Source organism: Vulpes vulpes, chromosome 8 (assembly GCF_048418805.1).
Source record: "Vulpes vulpes isolate BD-2025 chromosome 8, VulVul3, whole genome shotgun sequence".
NCBI classification, from domain to species: domain Eukaryota; kingdom Metazoa; phylum Chordata; class Mammalia; order Carnivora; family Canidae; genus Vulpes; species Vulpes vulpes.
The window spans coordinates 74,931,804-74,949,810 of record NC_132787.1 but is presented as its reverse complement, the minus strand read 5'-3'; the positions used below and the strand labels follow the sequence as shown (position 1 = coordinate 74,949,810).

The window sequence follows — 18,007 nt, the reverse complement described above, 5'->3', positions numbered from 1 at the left end:
GGAGACAACCTGGTCCTCGTGACTCTTCGGTGTCTCTGTTCTCACCCAAGTGCATGACTGCGGGAGCAAAGCGACCACGTGAGCCTTCTCCCTCCCCCCGCGCGGGCCAGTGCCTGTCTGGCCAAGGGCAAGTCACAGGTGCGCCAACGTGCCAGGACCGGATCCGGAGCCCGAGGGCTCGAGCTCCCCCGCAGCGTCACTGGACGGACGGGCGGGGACCTCGCCCAGGTGCGGCCTCTGGACGCGGCAGGTCACCAGTGCGCTCAAAGGGAAGCTGGAGACGAAGCGATCAGCACCGTGAAGTGGGGCCCGCCGGGTTGGGGGGGCGGTGCGAATGACCTTGGTCGCGGCCTCTATAACCCCACAGGACGGCCTCCCGCGGTAGCGCCGGGGTCCCCTACCAGCGAGCTACCCGGCGCCGCCACACTCGGCACAGATGCCAGGGCGAGGCTGCAGAGGGGGCTGGCCCGCCCCACGTGGACACCCTCCCCGCCGGGGGCGTGGCCGCCCGCGCGGGCCCGGCCAATGAGCGCCGCCGCTGGGCTCACCCGGTTGGGCACGCCGGCCGGGGGGGGGCTGCGCCACCCCGGGGGCGGGGCTCCGGAGCGGGGCGAGGCGCGGCGGGTCACGCGGGTCGCGGCGCCGGGCTATAAGTAGCGGCCGGCGGCGCGTGCCGCCAGAGTGATGGCTGCCGGCGCGCGCTGCGTGCTGCTCCTTCTCGGCCGCTGAGGCGCCCGCGGGTGCTTCCCGGGTGGGTCGCCAAGCCCCGCCGGACCGTCCTCGGAGCCTCCGCCCGGGCCGTCGCCTCGTCGCTCACAGGTGCGCGCGTCCGTGGCTCCAGCCCCCCGCCGCTGCCTGCTCCCGTCGTCTCCCGCTCGGCCCTCCGTTTCCTCTGGTGAGTGGTGGCGCCACCTTGGAAAGGCTTTCTTCTCGCTGCGGGGCCGGGCGCCCACGCCGTGGCGCGGGAGGCGGCCGGATTCTCGCCTCGATTCTGTCCTCCTCCCTCCCCCACCCCGCCGGCTCGCCCGCCCGCGGGCCTTTTTGGCGGTCCCCGGGCGGCGCGCGCGGGAACGGCCTTTTTCCGGTTTTCGTGGGAAGGGCGCGCGCGGGCGGGCTGGGCGGCAGGCTGGGCGCGCGCCGGCCGAGGAGGTCCCCGGCGCCACGTGCCCGCCGCCTGGCGCGCCCTGCTCGGGTCGGGGCCGGGGGCTGCGGGCGGAGGACGAGGTCTCCCCCGCCCCCCCCCCCCCCAGCCGCGTGGGCCAGCGCGGGGCGCCACACCGGTCCCCCGAGGGCGCGCTGCTATTGTTATTTCCCCCCCCTCCCCCCAGGATGAACTTGCGTCCTTTCTCTTCTCCGCCATGGAATTCTCCTCGCTTTTAGCCCTCCAGAGCCAAAGAAACCCCAGACAACAGATGCCCATACGCAGCGTATAGCAGTAACTCCCCAGCTCGGTTTCTGTGCCGTAGTTTACAGTATTTAATTTTATATAATATATATTATTTATTATAGCATTTTTGATACCTCATATTCTGTTTACACATCTCGAAAGCCGCTCAGTAATTCTCTTATAATTAAAAACAAAAAAGAAAACAAACCACTAGTCTAGAGAATGGCATCTACCGTGGCAACGCTGATTACCAGTACTATTGCTGCTACTGCTGCTTCTGGTCCCCTGAAGGTGGACTACCTATGGATGCTGATCCTGGGCTTCATTATTGCATTTGTCTTGGCATTCTCCGTGGGAGCCAATGATGTAGCAAATTCGTTTGGTACAGCTGTGGGCTCAGGTGTAGTGACCCTCAAGCAAGCCTGCATCCTAGCTAGTATCTTTGAAACCGTGGGCTCCGCCCTCCTGGGGGCCAAAGTGAGCGAAACCATCAGGAAGGGCTTGATCGACGTGGAGATGTACAACTCGACCCAACAGCTGTTGATGGCCGGCTCCGTCAGTGCGATGTTTGGTAAGTTCTTTTTATGTATTGCCCCTTAGTGGTGGGTGAGCAAATGGGTAGTTCCATTTCTGGGCTCTCCTTTTCAGATTTTTTTTTCTTCAGAACGTACTGCAGTCCTAGGAATTTTGTCATTTAATGAAACTTGCCTGTGTTTCAGGTTCTGCTGTGTGGCAACTAGTGGCTTCGTTTTTGAAGCTTCCCATTTCTGGAACCCATTGTATTGTTGGTGCAACCATTGGTTTCTCTCTTGTGGCAAAGGGGCAGGAGGGTGTCAAGTGGTCTGAACTGATAAAAATTGGTATGTTTAATTCTAAATGGTTTTTAAATTGTATTTTTTATTGGAGGGTTTTAAAATTTTTATTCTTGTTATGTGCTACCATGGCATTATATGAAATATGGTGTAAAATGGAGGGATAGGAAGTTTTGAAGATACAATATTAAAATTTAAAGTGGGTTTTTTTTTCTTTTGGTTTCTGATTTTCATTAGTTGACTTTTTTTTTTTTTTTTTTTAATGTGTTCTGTTCCAGTGATGTCTTGGTTCATCTCTCCACTGCTTTCTGGTATTATGTCTGGAATTTTATTCTTCCTTGTTCGTGCATTCATCCTCCGTAAGGTAATCTTTCACCTCTTTTATGACCTTTGATGGGATTCAGATTGCTGGCATTCTTGCAGATATGATTGGTATGGGTTTGGAAAGTTAAAAAATTTATGTTCGGTATATGTCTTATATGTTGCTGAGTTCTCTCAAAGAAACAAGTTTTCAATAATCAAGAATGCATTCAGGAACGGAAAATTGAATGAGTACTCTGGTGTGCCAAGTAATAGGCGAAGCTGGGAATGAAAAAATAAGGAAATTTATTCAGGGTGGCTTTGTACAGGTGTTTGCAGATGATTGCTTTACCTAAACCATCATATGCAAACCAGTTTGACTTATAAGCTTGGGGTTCAATGAGTCACAATGTCTCTTGTGTCTTTTCTTTTCTTTTTTTTTTTTTAGCTAATAGTTCAGTTGAGTAGTTTTGGCCTCCAGGTAGTTAGTTTTGATTATCCTAACCAGTTTATAAGTTTCTAGGTGGGGACTCTGTCTCTCACAGTGACTTGACTAATTTCTTAGACTAGGTAAAAAGAGCCAGTAAAGGTAGTTTTTGTTTTGTTTTGTTTTTCTTGGCAAAAAAAAAAAAAAATTCCAGTCATTTAATTTCCTGCCCCATTTGAAAATCCCTTTTGAGTGACCCAATAGCATTTCTTGTATCAAGAAGTCTGATGCTGGCTCCAAAATGCAGACAACAAGGGATGTTGTTGCTGGACTGAGTTACTTACTGAGTAAGAATAAATGCATTTTTCTCAGGAAACAAAGTTGTCCTTTTTCTGAGGTGAATAGCTCTTAACGGTCCATTGTAAGTTCTTAAAAATGCTCCTAAACTGTAGAAATCTGAGTGAAGGGAGATAGGTAGCTTAATCCCAAGGGGTAAGAATATATTCAGACCCACTTGTTTGGACTAGTTGTAAGCTGCTGTAGGGAAGGGTTTGTACCTCTAGAAATAATGACTGGTAAGTTGATTCATTAATCACTCTTCCTATGGCCTGAGTCTGGCAGGTATAGCAGTTGAATACTTGGAAAATTTGAAACGTGTAGTTGGTTGTAATTCGAGAGTAAATAGTTCATTGTTACTACTAATGGATTAGAAGTTTGGTATTGTTCTACTTCGGAAACAAGTGTGATGAGCACCTACCCTCTCAATCCCCACAACTGCCGTACCATATAACATGATTTTTAGATTTGAGGCTTACCAGTAGTCATAGGTCAGATTTTGCAATGTTCTTATTATAGCCATATAGCCTGCTCCATACTAGAGAACCAGGAGAATTAATAGGATCCCCTATTAGGGATTCCTGCTTTATAAAAGTTTTACACTGCGTCTTTGTTGATTATTGGGAAGCGGATTGTTCTGATTCTGGGGAGGCTTTGTGTATTACAAGACAAAACAAACTTGTCTTCTTTTTTGGAGGGATAATGATGGTGCTCAGAGATGTGAAGAGGGATTTTTAGTGCCCAGGATTTCTCATTTGAGAAATGCATGGCAGGTATTTTTTTTACCCACAATTGAGAGCTTAAGTTAAATATGTTAACTTCTTAACTATGTATTATTCATGTGGGAATGAGAATGGACATGATCAAGAATGATTGGAAAAGTGTTTAAAACGATATTGATTTTGAGGGACTTCTTTATCTCCAAACCCCCCTTTCCTTGTCATGGCCCATACATACCCTTTTGTCCAATCTATCAGTGAGTTTTTAGGTGATGAATGTGAATAGTTCTGATTACTGTTAGATTATAAATCCCAAGAAAAAAACATCCTTATGCTAGTAAGCTAAAGTCTGAATATTTGACCATTTAGATGCTTTCCAACTTAAGATTTTATTTAGGGAATTATAAAAAAAAAAAAAAAAGATTTTATTTGGGGAATTAATATTAAAATTGATTTTTCAAAATTTTCTGTTTTTTCAATGTCTGTTCAAGGGTATTGGGTAGTCTAGTAGTAGGAAAAACCAGAAAGGAGGTGAGGTACTTCTCCTTAAGGACTGGGGGGGCAGTAAACAAGAAATAGGGGAAAAGGGAAAGTTTTCCTGTGGAGTATTTAAATGCTAGTCAGAGAAAACTGGGTTCTTCAGCATTCTCCCTTTTGTTAAGAATCCCATTAAATCTAGGACATCTTTTCAAACTCAGAGGAGCCTTTTTCTTTAGACAAAGGCTTGTGGAAACATCCAGTATGTAAACAGTGGGCTAGTCTGGTTGAAGACAGGGAGTTATGAAGATCTTCTTTTCACATCGCACATAACTGGATGATGAGATATTTACATTATTTCAGGTGCATGTTAGATGGGTCATACAGTAATAAAAAATACTCTATAAAGTTGTTAACTGTGGTTATCTCTTGTGTGGGACCGAGATGAGTCGGGAGGAAGCAAAAGGGAGGACACAGTTTGTTTTATCCCCTCCCCTCCCAGCCAATTTATGATCTTAGCCTTTTTTTTTTTAAAAAAAGATTTTATTTATTTATTCATGAGCGACACATAGAGGCAAAGACATAGGAGGGAGAAGCAGGCTCCCTGTGGGGAGATCAATGTGGGACTCAATCAGGGATCCCGGGATCACACCCTGAGCCCAACGCAGATGCTCAAGCCACCCAGGCATCACTGAACTTAGCCTTTTTTTCAATTATGAGCCTGTGTTTCATAATAAACCATAGTAGCATCATTCATTCCCTACCTTCCCCCCAACTAATTAATTATTGGCTACGTTCAGGGAATATATAATTGGGCTATATAGAAAAATAAAACATAAGCTACTGCCGACTCTTATTAATTTGATTCAGTACCATATTAACCAAAAAGTACTTGAAAATCTGTTAAGGGATGCCTGGGTGGCTCAGTGGTTGAGCGTCTGCCTTCGGCTCCGGTGATCCCGGAGACTGGGCATCGGAGACTGGGCATCGAGTCCTACATCAAGCTCCCTGCAAGGAGCCTGCTTCTCCCTCTGCCTATGTCTCTTCCTCTCTCTGTGTGTGTCTCATGAATAAATAAATATAATCTTAAAAAAAAAAAATCAGTTGAGAGGTCCCTATATAATGTTTATAGAACCCTAACAGGTTTTGGCTTTGGGGGGCTTTTAAAACCATGGAAGTTCTTAGAAGAAAAATGCATGTACGCATCAAATTTATAACTTTATTGACTGTCCTTGGAGTGTGACCCACACTGTTGAGTTATTCCAGGATGCTTAACAGTTTCTAGGTATAGAATAGTTGCTAGGCCATAGCTATTTTTATTTTATTTTCCTATTTGTAGCATTTATTTGTTTGTATATTTATTTATATATTATATATGTATATTTAAAGTATGGCTACCTAAAATTCAAAGTGGTTTTCTGGTTTTCATTGCTAGAGTATGGAAGCTAAAATTCAAAGTGGTTTTCTGTGAGGGCTCATTTCTACTGATTTGGAACAGCATCTTCTGTTGTGTGCATCTCTGGCCTCTACCTCCCTCGTCCTAACGTCTGATTATCCTAATCAGAAGCTTTATTTATTATTTTTTTTTTAAGATTTTTTTTTTTAAAGGTTTTACTTATTTACTCCTGAGAGAGAGAGAGAGAGAGAGAGAGAGAGAGAGAGGCAGAGACACAGGCAGAGGGAGAAGCAGGCTTCATGCAGGGAGCCTGACATGGGACTTGATCCCCGGTCTCCAGGATCCCACCCTGGGCCGAAGGCAGTGCTAAACCGCTGAGCCACCAGGGCTGCCCAAAAGATTTTATTTTTAAATACTCTCTGTGCCCATTGTGGGGCTTGAATTCACAACTCTGAGATCAAGAGTCACATGCTCCACCGACTGAGCCAGCCATCCGTCCCTAGTCGGAAGATTTAAGAATCACTTTGGGTCTTTTTCTCAAGATTTTCTTTTGGATTGTGATCAAGACAACATTAAACCTTTGGATAACATCTTCAAAGTTTTCTTTGAAAAAGTCTTTCTGTATATTCATATCTGTGTTCTCTTGAAGTGTTTGATTTTAGTGTTTTCCTGTAGAATTATTACACATTTGTCGTAAGTGGAACTCTTCTTACTTCTAGTCACACTGGCCTTGCAATTCCTTAAACATTTTGAGTTTTTGCCTCAGGGCTTTTGTACTTGCTGATATCTCTGTCTGGAACATTCTCTCCCCCCCCCCCCCCAAGTGGCTTGCTTTATTTTTTTTTTCCACCCTTAGGTATGTACAGAGTTTGTTGACTTAACCACCTATGTCTTTGTACCCCTCATAGTCCCAGTGTGCCTCTCTTTCCATCACTTCCCTTATCCTTATTTTCTTCATAATATTTATTGCTACTTTATTCTGTACTGGAATGTAAATGTAAGTTCACTGAGGGCAGGAATTTTGTCTCATTTATTCCCATATTTTAGTGCCCAGGATAGTGTTCTGCAACAGTCTGTTTAATGAAGAGGAGACTTAGTGTACAGTTGATTTTTATCTTCGCACTTTGATAAACATTAATAATGGCATGTTTATTGATGTCTAGAAAAGATGATTGCAGGTAAATTCTGCATGTTTTGGTTTTAAGAAATCTTTGCAGACATGGTGAGAAATGTCCTAACATCTCAGTCTATTTCTTTCTTTTTAAAAATTTTATTTAAATTCAATTTTGCCACCATATAGTATGACATTCAGTGCTCATCTAATCATGTGCCCTCCACAGTGCCTGTCGTTACTGATTCCCCCCACCCACCTCCCCTCATATTTCTTGACATCTTTTTTTTTTTTTTCCTTGACATCTTTTATAAACGTATAGTACATCTCAGATGTATGTTCAGATTTACATCTGGACATCAGGTACCTTAGAACAGTGGGTCATGGGAATCCCTGGGTGGCTTAGCAGTTTAACGCCTGCCTTTGGGCCCAGGGAGTCCCGGGATCAAGTCCCATGTTGGGCTCCCTGCATGGAGCCTGCTTCTCCCTCTGCCTGTGTCTGTGCTTCTCTCCCTCTGTGTCTCTCATGAATAAATAAATAAAATCTTTAAAAAACAAAAAAACAAAAACAGTGGGTCATGAAACTGATTATTTGAGATATTCCCAGTCATTGGTATAGGTAGCCTTGTTAGAAATAGCACCCCCCCCAATAATTAAAAAAAAAAAAACAAGTAGAAACTTAAATTTAGGTAGATGTAAAAGATGAGATCAGCCTTGGTAGGGAGACTTCCAGGAACAAGGCCAATTGGGCTTTTCCTACTATTATGGAGGCCATTAACTGGCACTATAATTCTTGAATCTACCCTTTTACAAGGTTCTGTGGAAATAACTAACACCTTTTAAGGTATTGATCTTCATGATCTTTTACAGGCAGATCCAGTTCCTAATGGTTTGCGAGCTTTGCCGGTTTTCTATGCTTGCACAGTTGGAATAAACCTTTTTTCCATCATGTATACTGGAGCACCTCGTAAGTACATATCAAAATATTTAAATGTGAATTTAAAGTTGTTTATAAAACTTGCATTAAATGCCCAATTTACCCCTTTTTGCTTTACAGGGCTGAAATCTCCTAGAAGGTGGCTGGCCTGTGCCCATTTCAGAAGGCTGCAGGCTAGTGTATGCTGAGTTAACCTAGATAGTTTTTCAACCAAAGAGACCTGCTCAGATTCTAAATCACTACAGACCTTTACTCTTTAGTCTTCACAGGATCCACCGATAATATGATCTTCTCCCTCCCTTTTTCCTGTCTATTGTGCTAAAAAAATACTGGAATTATACTGACCTCGACTACTGACTACTGAAGAGTCATTAGTTATATCTGGTCTTCAATAATCGGTCATTTAGGACTGGTTTGCTGGATATTCTCATTTTTCTCTCCCAAATGGAGCTACTTTGGTTTCTAAGCATTAAATTTACTTCCTGAATCTGCTTGAATGAGAAGAGTTGGGATGTTTAACAACTGGTCTAAGTGCACTTGGAAGAAGAATTTTTGCAGCTATGAGGAAATAATTTGTGAGGATATAAAGATTGAAATGATAACTTTTATTTTGGGACTAAGGCAAAGTATGGATTAAATTATACATGTTTAATATAGCAACTGAAAAAGATCAGTCACTTGTAACAGATCAGGACAGTACGTGCTTTGATCAGTTCAGTTTTGCTCTCTAGGGTCATTTGACTTGATGGTCAAGTCAGTGACTTTTGATCTTTTGATTGTGACCCACTGGAAAAAATACATTGTACATTGTACATACATTGTATGTATACATTGTATACATATGTATACATTGTACATACATTGTACATACATTGTACATCTACCCAAGACACACGTGTATAAAGACCAGAGGAGGGAAAAACAAAATAGTATTTTTTTTTTTAAGGATTTATTTATTTATTCATGAGAGACACAGAGAGAGGCAGAGACCTAGGCAGAGGAAGAAGCAGGCTCCATGCAGGGAGCCCGATGTGGGACTCGATCCTGAGACTCAAGGATCACATCCTGGGCTGAAGGCAGACACTCAACTGCTGAGCCACCCAGGCATCCCAACAGAATAGTATTTTGAAGCTACTTACCCTCACTATATGCTGTATACTTATATTTTCAGACAGTTCTCTAGCTTTTTTTAATGCTCATTGGGGCCCACTAAATTGATCACTTTTCTAACTAATAGACTGTAACTTGCTTCTTAAACTTCACTGAAGTAATAAATCACCAAAAATGGAATTAGCTAAGTATTTTTAACCTTGTCTTTAATTTTAGAATAATTAGGAAAGAAAATAGACAACTTTATGAGAATATTGGTCCTACTTAGGAGATATAAGATTCCTTAACCAAATGGTACAGGCAAAGAAAAACTTGGATGCTACATTTCTTTTGTTTTAAATTGACTGCTTGTCCTAAACTAAAAAAGTCTTGTGAGGAGGCTCTGAGCACTGATGTTTTAAATGGTAGAGCAAAGCTCATAGTTCAGTGAAATCAGAAACGTAAACTTTCAATTGTTTTTAAAGAATGAACTTGGAACATTTTCTGTTCTTTGTGGATCATTTACAAGAAAAATTTCCCCTCTTATTTCGAAACCCTTTTGGACTTTGAATATAGGCAAATTTAAATTGTGATAGAGATTGATTAAATTTCATGTATATTTTAGTTAGTGTGACTAATCACATGGTTAGAATTGATAGGAATTAAAATGGAAAGATTTATAGTCACTATAGAAGCTTTAGTTTTGAAGAGACTATAATTTATATCTGATTTTTAAATATCAATCATTGGGACAAATAGATTTTCCATTTTATAAGTAATTTAATTCCTAATCAGAAGAAAAAGCAAAAGAACTGCAGGTAGCCAAGCTATTCTTGGATGAACTATAGATTATTATAACATCTTTTAGGCTTAATAGAATTCTATAGTGCATTGCTTCTGTCATTAGTCTAGGCTAGTAGCTTGGAGTCTGTTGGCATTTGAGTCATAAGCAGGTGAGGAATGATACTAATGATCCCAAAGTCAGGTGAAAAGTAGGCAAGTCTCTAAGATAGGGCTTGTTAATGAAATTACCACTAAACTATTTTCTTTTTGTGAAAGATAGCCCTTTGAACTATTCTTATCTTTTGATAGATAATATTCTGGTTTTCTGTATCTTAGCTTGATAACGTCTCCTAAGAGATAATCTCGTTAAAGGATTTTACTGGAGGGTAATACAATGGATGTGATAACTTCCACAGAGAATTCTGTCAGTATGACAAATGTGACTCTTGGGGACCCTTTCTTTTTTAACATCAAAATCTGTATGTGCAAACATAATGTGTGGCAGCTACCATCTGGAGTTTAGGGAGTGGAACACTTCCATTTTTTTTTTCCATAGCTAGTTGCAGATCCTCAGTATAGTGATTCTTATTATCTACTAAGCAAAGAAAGGAAAACAGCTAGTTTTCGAAGGAGGTTGGGATACTTGAATCTAACAGGTGTGGAGAGTGGAGGTGGAGGTGTGGGTTTTAGATGCCCATGGGATTTTTCTCCCCTCCTGAATTTGTGTAGTCGTTAGCACTATAAACCCTGTGGACCTAAGGCTGGCAGCAGTTAGAAAGGGTGATGGGCTGGCTTGGGGAACCCCAGAGTCCCCAGAGGAGGGTTTACACATTGTTGCAGGGGGCTGTTGCCCTGGGGTTTTCAAGATGCACCATTTTATCTCCTAGTGCTGGGCTTTGACAAACTTCCTCTGTGGGGCACCATCCTCATCTCGGTGGGTTGTGCAGTTTTCTGTGCCCTTATCGTCTGGTTCTTTGTATGTCCCAGGATGAAGAGAAAAATTGAACGTAAGTACCAAATTGTGACAGATCATTTTAACTAGCAATGTGCTTATTTCTTCTTCTGTGATCACTTAATAAAAATCCACTATTTGGATAGATTGGCAAAGTCAAAATTTTAAATGAGATTTCAGGATATGGCTTATTGTCCAAACTATTTTTGTTGACTTGTAATGACCTGAGATCTAGTCATAAAGAAATATTTGACAGTGCTGGGGACAAACTGTTTATTTAACCTACTTTTTAGTGTACCTTGACATCAGTTGCTGGTAGCAAAGAGAGATGTAGCTTAACATTAATTGGGAAGTGTGAGGATATTTTAATGTGTTAATAGGGGTGTAGGTACAAAATATATATATATTTTTTACAAAATATTTTAAAGGAGGAAACTTTGTCCTAACCTCTTCCGTGTGTAACTTCAGATTTAGACATGCAAAGCTGAGTCACATATTAATATCTGACTTTAGATTTGGCTAATTCTCAAAATTGTGGCAGAGATTGTAGAGGCAGACATTTTCTGTGTTAATGTGAAGGAATCATTTAGACCATTACTGCGTGCAATAGTAGAGTGTAATTAAATGGTGGAATAAATTTTGTCAGTGTCCGTCTTCTTTATATCTTGTATTTAGTTCCTTATTGGCTAAGATCTGTTAGAGTAATCTTTTTCTGCCCTTTTCATTTGCAAATGCTTGGTTAGTGATTTCAGGTTCCTCTTTGGGAAGTGGAGGGATGCGTGGACTGCAGGGGCACTAGGAAGAGTGCTGCGTCACACAGCTGCACTGAGGTGGCTCAGAGAGGCTCTAGTCTGTGCTAGCCTGCTTGGGCCGAGCGCATGGTGGGAGTGAGGCTTACATGACTTCCTGACCTCATTTTTCCCCTGGTTTGGGAGAAGATGAGACCAATCATGCTAATGTTTTATGTCCTGGTCTGTAGCTTGGTTGTGATGCCTGAATGAACATGTAAACATATGGGCCTTGGTAGACTGGGCAGAAAACGCTCCTGCCTAGTCATGGCATTTAGAACCGTAAGGCAGAACCTTAAGGCACACCTGTGTTTTACAGAGCTGGAAATTCAAGGTGGCAATCTTTACCGGCATTGAGCTGTGTTTGAGGGCATTCCTCTTTTAAAAAGAACATGAATTGGATGCAGTGTAAATTTTCAATCTCTCAGCGTCATGCTTTTGAGGTACCTTTCACCTCAGAATGGGTCAGCAGGGAACTAGGAATGGTTTTTACCCTTGTAATACCAAAACCTTTGTTTCGTAAAGGAGAATACACAGCAAAGCCCATAAAGCCTAAAATATTTTACTGTCTGGCCCTTTACTGAAGAAGTTTCTGACTTCTGAAGCATTGCTGATTTCTTCCCAAAGGAGAGATACATGATACGGCAACTGAAGTAGATAGGGAAATTTATCCTGAATTTTCACTGAAATATATTATTTTGAGATGGATTTTTTGGGGGGAGAAGTGAGATACGAAACAAGTGAGTTTGGTCAAAACCAAATCAAAAACCCCTTTTTTTCCTAGGAGAAATAAAGTCTAGTCCTTCTGAAAGCCCCTTAATGGAAAAAAAGAATAGCTTGAAAGAAGACCATGAAGAAACAAAGTTGTCTCTCAGTGATATTGAGACCAGGAATCCCATTTCTGAGGTAGGGTCTGCCACTGTGCCCCTTCGGGCTGTGGTGGAGGAGAGAACAGTTTCGTTCAAACTTGGAGACTTAGAGGAAGCTCCAGAGCGAGAGAGGCTTCCCAGCGTGGATCTGAAAGAGGAAACCAGCATAGACAGTGCCATGAACGGTGAGTGGAGTTTCTTCAGTGGGGAAAATAGAATTTTACTTTGTTACTTGTACTGGTGAGGAGGCTCACTGTTTGGACCTGATGCTTTTTGTATTTAGTGTTACTGTTTTGGTCTTGGCCAGGGGCAGTGCAGTTGCCTAATGGGAACCTTGTTCAGTTCAATCAAGCCGTCAGTAACCAGATAAATTCCAGTGGCCACTATCAGTATCACACCGTGCATAAAGATTCTGGCTTATACAAAGAGCTGCTTCATAAATTACATCTTGCTAAGGTGGGAGACTGCATGGGAGACTCTGGCGACAAACCCTTGAGGCGCAACAATAGCTATACTTCCTATACCATGGCAATTTGTGGCATGCCTCTGGATTCATTCCGTGCCAAAGAAGGTGAACAGAAAGGGGAAGAAATGGAGAAGCTGACATGGCCTAACGCAGATAGCAAGAAGCGAATTCGAATGGACAGTTACACCAGTTACTGCAATGCTGTGTCTGATATTCACTCGGCATCCGAGATGGACATGAGTGTCAAGACAGACATGGGTCTGGGTGACCGAAAAGGAAGTAGCAGCTCTCTAGAAGAATGGTATGACCAGGATAAACCAGAGGTGTCTCTCCTCTTCCAGTTCTTGCAGATCCTTACAGCTTGCTTTGGGTCATTCGCCCATGGTGGAAATGATGTCAGGTCAGTTGACTTGGAATCTCAGCATCACACTTTCTATTTTTATGTCACCTTATCCCTTTTATACGGCTATGCTGTGGCTTTGGTACTCAGACCACCCCATGGGACATAAATAGTCTAAAGAGGATGCGGTAATAGCAGTTACTGACTTAATAAAATATGCATTAATTTTTTTTTTTTTTTTTTACCAACTGTGTCTGGCACAGTTGGTAGAACACATGACTCTTGATCACAGGGTTGTAAGTTCGAGCCCCATGTTGAGTGTAGAGATTACTTAAAAATAGTCTTTAAAATACTTTTCCGGGATCCCTGGGTGGCGCAGCGGTTTAGCGCCTGCCTTTGGCCCAGGGCGCGATCCTGGAGACCCGGGATCGAATCCCACGTCGGGCTCCCGGTGCATGGAGCCTGCTTCTCCCTCTGCCTGTGTCTCTGCCTCTCTCTCTCTCTCTGACTATCATAAATAAAAAAAAAAAAAAAAAAAAAAAAAAAAAAATTTAAAATACTTTTCCTTTAGAGATTACAAAGAATGTTACTGTAGATGATAAACACAGATACTTTTCATGGAGAGATCTTCTTGTTTATTGAGATAGGATCCAGTTCTGTGATAGTAAATTCTGTGGACTGAGATGAAAAACTTAAAAATCACTGACCTAGGTAATGAAGTTGGAGGCTGTTAGTCTCAGTTCTGTGGTTTGTAAATTGGTCATTGGAACCTGAGTTCTAGGCTACCTGTTGGAAAATAGGCCACCAAATGCATGGGATTTTTCTCTGCGAGCAGCTTTCATTTTCTTCTGCTATGCATGTTGGGGTTCCATTTATTTCTATTGAAAGGACCATTTCCTAAATGAGCTTGACCACTTTGCTTTAAATAATCTAGTAGGTCATTTAGCAAACTGGACCTTGCCAAGTTCTAGTTCTACCTGAAAAATCATCTTTGTCCTCTTTCTTCTTTCAGCAATGCCATTGGTCCTCTGGTTGCTTTGTATCTGGTTTATGACACAGGAGATGTTTCTTCAAAAGTAGCAACACCAATATGGCTTCTGCTCTATGGTGGAGTTGGTATTTGTATTGGTCTGTGGGTTTGGGGAAGGAGAGTTATCCAGACCATGGGGAAAGATCTGACACCAATCACACCTTCTAGGTAAGTTGGTAAAGCAGATCTTAAGCTAATGCTCATTTTCTTAGGGTGTGTAATACTATGTAGTATTAACACACAAATGTTCAGCTAATGTAATCCAAGCTTGTGTAGGTTCCTGATAATTACTCTTGTTGTGAACTTTTTAGATTTTTATGTATTGTCTGGCCCTTATGCATGATTTTGGTCAAATATTCATCTCTGGTGGTCTCTTAAAAATGTAACTTTTCTGAGAAAGGGGTGTGTGTATGTGTGTGTGTGTGTGTATGTATGTATGTAGTGAATAGCTCTGTATACTTGTTTATTTGTCTTAGGAGCTAAGACTGTTTATTAAATTCTTCATAATAAACATGCAGACTTTAATAATGGGCTTCCAATAAAACTTGAAACCTCCAAACATTAAAGAAGAGGGAAGAGAGCCTGATTTAAAGTAGATTTCAGGAGCTATATAGCAAATTAAAGATGTTAGTGAAGGTTTTGTCTGAGTAGAGCACAGTAAGATTGTCTTAACTTTGAGGTAGGGTTAGCTTATAAAAAAAAAAACAACTTCCATTCTTGACAAGTAATCTTTTTATGTCTTCAGTGGCTTCAGTATTGAATTGGCATCTGCTCTCACTGTGGTAATTGCATCAAATATTGGTCTTCCCATCAGTACAACACATTGTAAAGTAAGTGTAATGTATACGTACTGTGTCTATTGGATGGTTCTAGTAATACTTTTGTTTTTAAGCGTGATACTGTGGTTTAGAAAGTTTTATGCAATTAAAGTCTTTGAAGAGTTTACAAATTTAGGACAAATGACCACAATAATGTAAAGGCTTATAATTTACAATTCCTTGGGTCAGTACTCTTACTTAAGCCAATAATGTATGTTATCCCCAAATGATGGCAAAAGTCCGTTTAGCCCATCTGTAAGGCTTACTGGGCTACTGAAGGGCAGCATGATTTATGGAAGGCATATATTCATAGCCTCTCAGAACTGAAGTACTAAGAATCTTGTTGAATTCTGAAGTTGCTTGATGGCCATATAATAACTATAGAAAAAGGAAGAAACTGGCTTCCTTGAGGCAATTTAAGTTGGTTCGTCATGGAGCCTGTGAGTCATCCTTTTTCTTCTAGGGTATCTCCAGGTGATTGGCTATATGAGGTCTAATATCTGCCCCCCTCTAGAATGATGTTTGGAAAACTTGAAAATTAATTTATTAAAAACAGTCATTATTAAAGCAGTTGATTACATTCCAGTAGCTCAGGAAAGAGAAAGGAAGTGTTTTCATCTTTTACCCCAATTAACACAGATTTAATGATTGGATTTTTATATTGCCTCCATCTTCCCATGAGTAATCTGTTTCTTAACCTGTTACAGACCATCTTTCATGGAATCTGTCTCATCCAGCAGTGGAGCTCCTTACCTATGTAGGGTCATATGTCTGTTACCAAAATATCATTGGCCTTTACTAACCAGTTTCCTTGATACCCCTTTCTCTGCTAGGTGGGGTCTGTTGTATCTGTTGGCTGGCTCCGATCCAAAAAGGCTGTTGACTGGCGACTCTTCCGCAACATTTTTATGGCCTGGTTTGTCACGGTCCCCATTTCTGGGATTATAAGTGCTGCTATTATGGCACTCTTCAAATATGTCATCCTCAGAGCCTAAAGCTATTTGAGATTAAAATTCATGTCAATGTTTGGGGCCACCTTACACATTCCTGCTCCTTTGAAGAAGGATCACAGTGTTACAGAAGACCGACAAGAGTCTTTTTAAAGTTTGGGAGCTGTGGGAGGGAAGTGTTACTTGTGCTATAATTGCTTTTGTGCTAAATATGACTTGTCTCAAACTTAGCTATGTAAAATAGCCAGGTTTCCACTGGTTCTTATTGAGGTCCCTTTTCCTTCTGGGCTGTGAATTCCTGTACATAATTCTCTACTTTTTGTATCAGGCTTCAATTCCATTATGTTTTAATGTTGTCTCTGAAGAAAACTTTTTTTTTTTTTTTTTTTTAAACCATTCAGAGTCATTTGACAATGTGCTCTGTTTTGGTGGTTTCACCAGCTTCTGCCCTAACATGCACAGGGACTTAACAACAGAAACATAACTGAAGCTTCCCTTGTAGTCTCTTAGAGAAATAGAGCCATTTGTACTCTGCCCTCCTGTCGGTAGTGGCAGGTTCCATTGGCATATGTGGGAACTTCTTATAGGGACGAGGTTCTTTGGACACTGAAAATTTAAGTTAGTAGTAACTTCTTTGCAAGCAGTTCATTGACTATTATTGCTAAAAAGAAGTAGGAAGAAAAAGCCTTCTGGCAGTCTGGGTTATTTAAGAGTTCTGGCAGTGTGGGATGGATGAATGGAGTGGAATATGAACTTTGGACAAGTTAAATGGGACAGCCTTCCATGTTCATCTGTCTACCTCTTAACTGAATAAAAAAGCCTACAATTTCTAGAAAATTTTGTCCTCATGGTTTTTGTTCTTATTTGAAGCATCTGGACTCCCAATGAATTAGCCCTAGGCCATTTTTAGGAGAATGTGAATATCTTAAATGGGAACTACCGACCCACTTAAGTTTCCCCCCACTCCTCCTTGTTAAGTTTGTGATCACAGAATATATATGACTGTTATAGCCTTTTGGCATTTTTCCTTGTAATAGCACAGTCTAGATACTTTCATGTTAGCATGTATAAATCTACTCATTGTTTGATAGCCACAAAGTTTTCCTGTTTGAATGGTCTGTTTTACCAGATCCTTTAGAGTGTTCCTAGCTTTGCTGTTATGAAGGATGCTAAGACGGGGGTGTGTATGTGTGTAGAGCTCAACTTATTTAAAAATCCTGTGTTGGGTTGAGTATTTTTTTTTTTAAGATTTTATTTATTTATTCGTGAGAGAGACAGAGAGGCAGAAACATAGGCAGAGGGAGAAGCAGGCTCCCTGCGAGGAGCCCAATGTGGAATTCCGTCCCAGGACCTTGGAATCATGACCCTGAGCTGAAGGCAGACGTTCAACCACTGAACCACCTGGGTGTCCCGGGTTCTTGAGTCTCATTCCTTTATCAGAACAGTTTATGAAAAATGCATTGCTTTGCAAACTAGGAAAGGAACTTGAAAGTTCCTGTCCTGAGAGTTGTGTTTTAAGAAGAGCTTTTGAGAAGCCACACTGTACTGCATAAAGCTATGCCTGCCTGACTTAATGCCTGAGAGAGACATTAGATCACTGGTTGGGTACATGCCATAGACTTGCTGAGTCAGTATTCACCATTTAAGGTCAGACACTGGGCTAAGCTTTTCATCTACATTTAACTCTCAGGACCTCTTTGAGTAAGTCTTACAGGTGATAGAACCGGCCTGGGGAGCTGTATCTTGCCCAGTATTACATGTTAGCAGAGAATGGACATCAGTTGTAGCCTTTGGGGCTGGTGGAATGTAGCCTTGTGACTTTTATTTGAGGAAGGAGGGAGGGGGTCCTGTATGGTAAAGAGAACTTAGCATTAATCCCTGAACTGAAGGTTTTGGGGGAGACACTCTTAGTTTTGGTATTAGCTTTCTTTCCTCGTGACCTGACACAAGCCTCGATCCTGTCTTCCTGTGATGAAATGAACTCTTCTGAGCATTTTCTCCTTGGCTTGGGAGAGAATAG

At 41.7% G+C, this 18,007-nt stretch overlaps 1 protein-coding gene across 1 annotated transcript; it reads left to right on the top strand.

Annotated features, from left to right (window-relative positions):
- The first annotated feature begins 499 nt into the window (after positions 1–499).
- On the top strand, positions 500–16,824 carry SLC20A1 (solute carrier family 20 member 1). The gene is made up of 11 exons (XM_025994370.2): positions 500–895; positions 1,329–1,958; positions 2,107–2,247; positions 2,478–2,563; positions 7,836–7,932; positions 10,662–10,781; positions 12,299–12,568; positions 12,691–13,249; positions 14,202–14,387; positions 14,965–15,049; positions 15,871–16,824. Exons 2-11 carry the CDS (start codon positions 1,610–1,612, stop codon positions 16,030–16,032), a joined length of 2,055 nt encoding a protein of 684 aa, XP_025850155.1. The 5' UTR covers positions 500–895; positions 1,329–1,609; the 3' UTR covers positions 16,033–16,824.
- Positions 16,825–18,007: the final 1,183 nt, after the last annotated feature.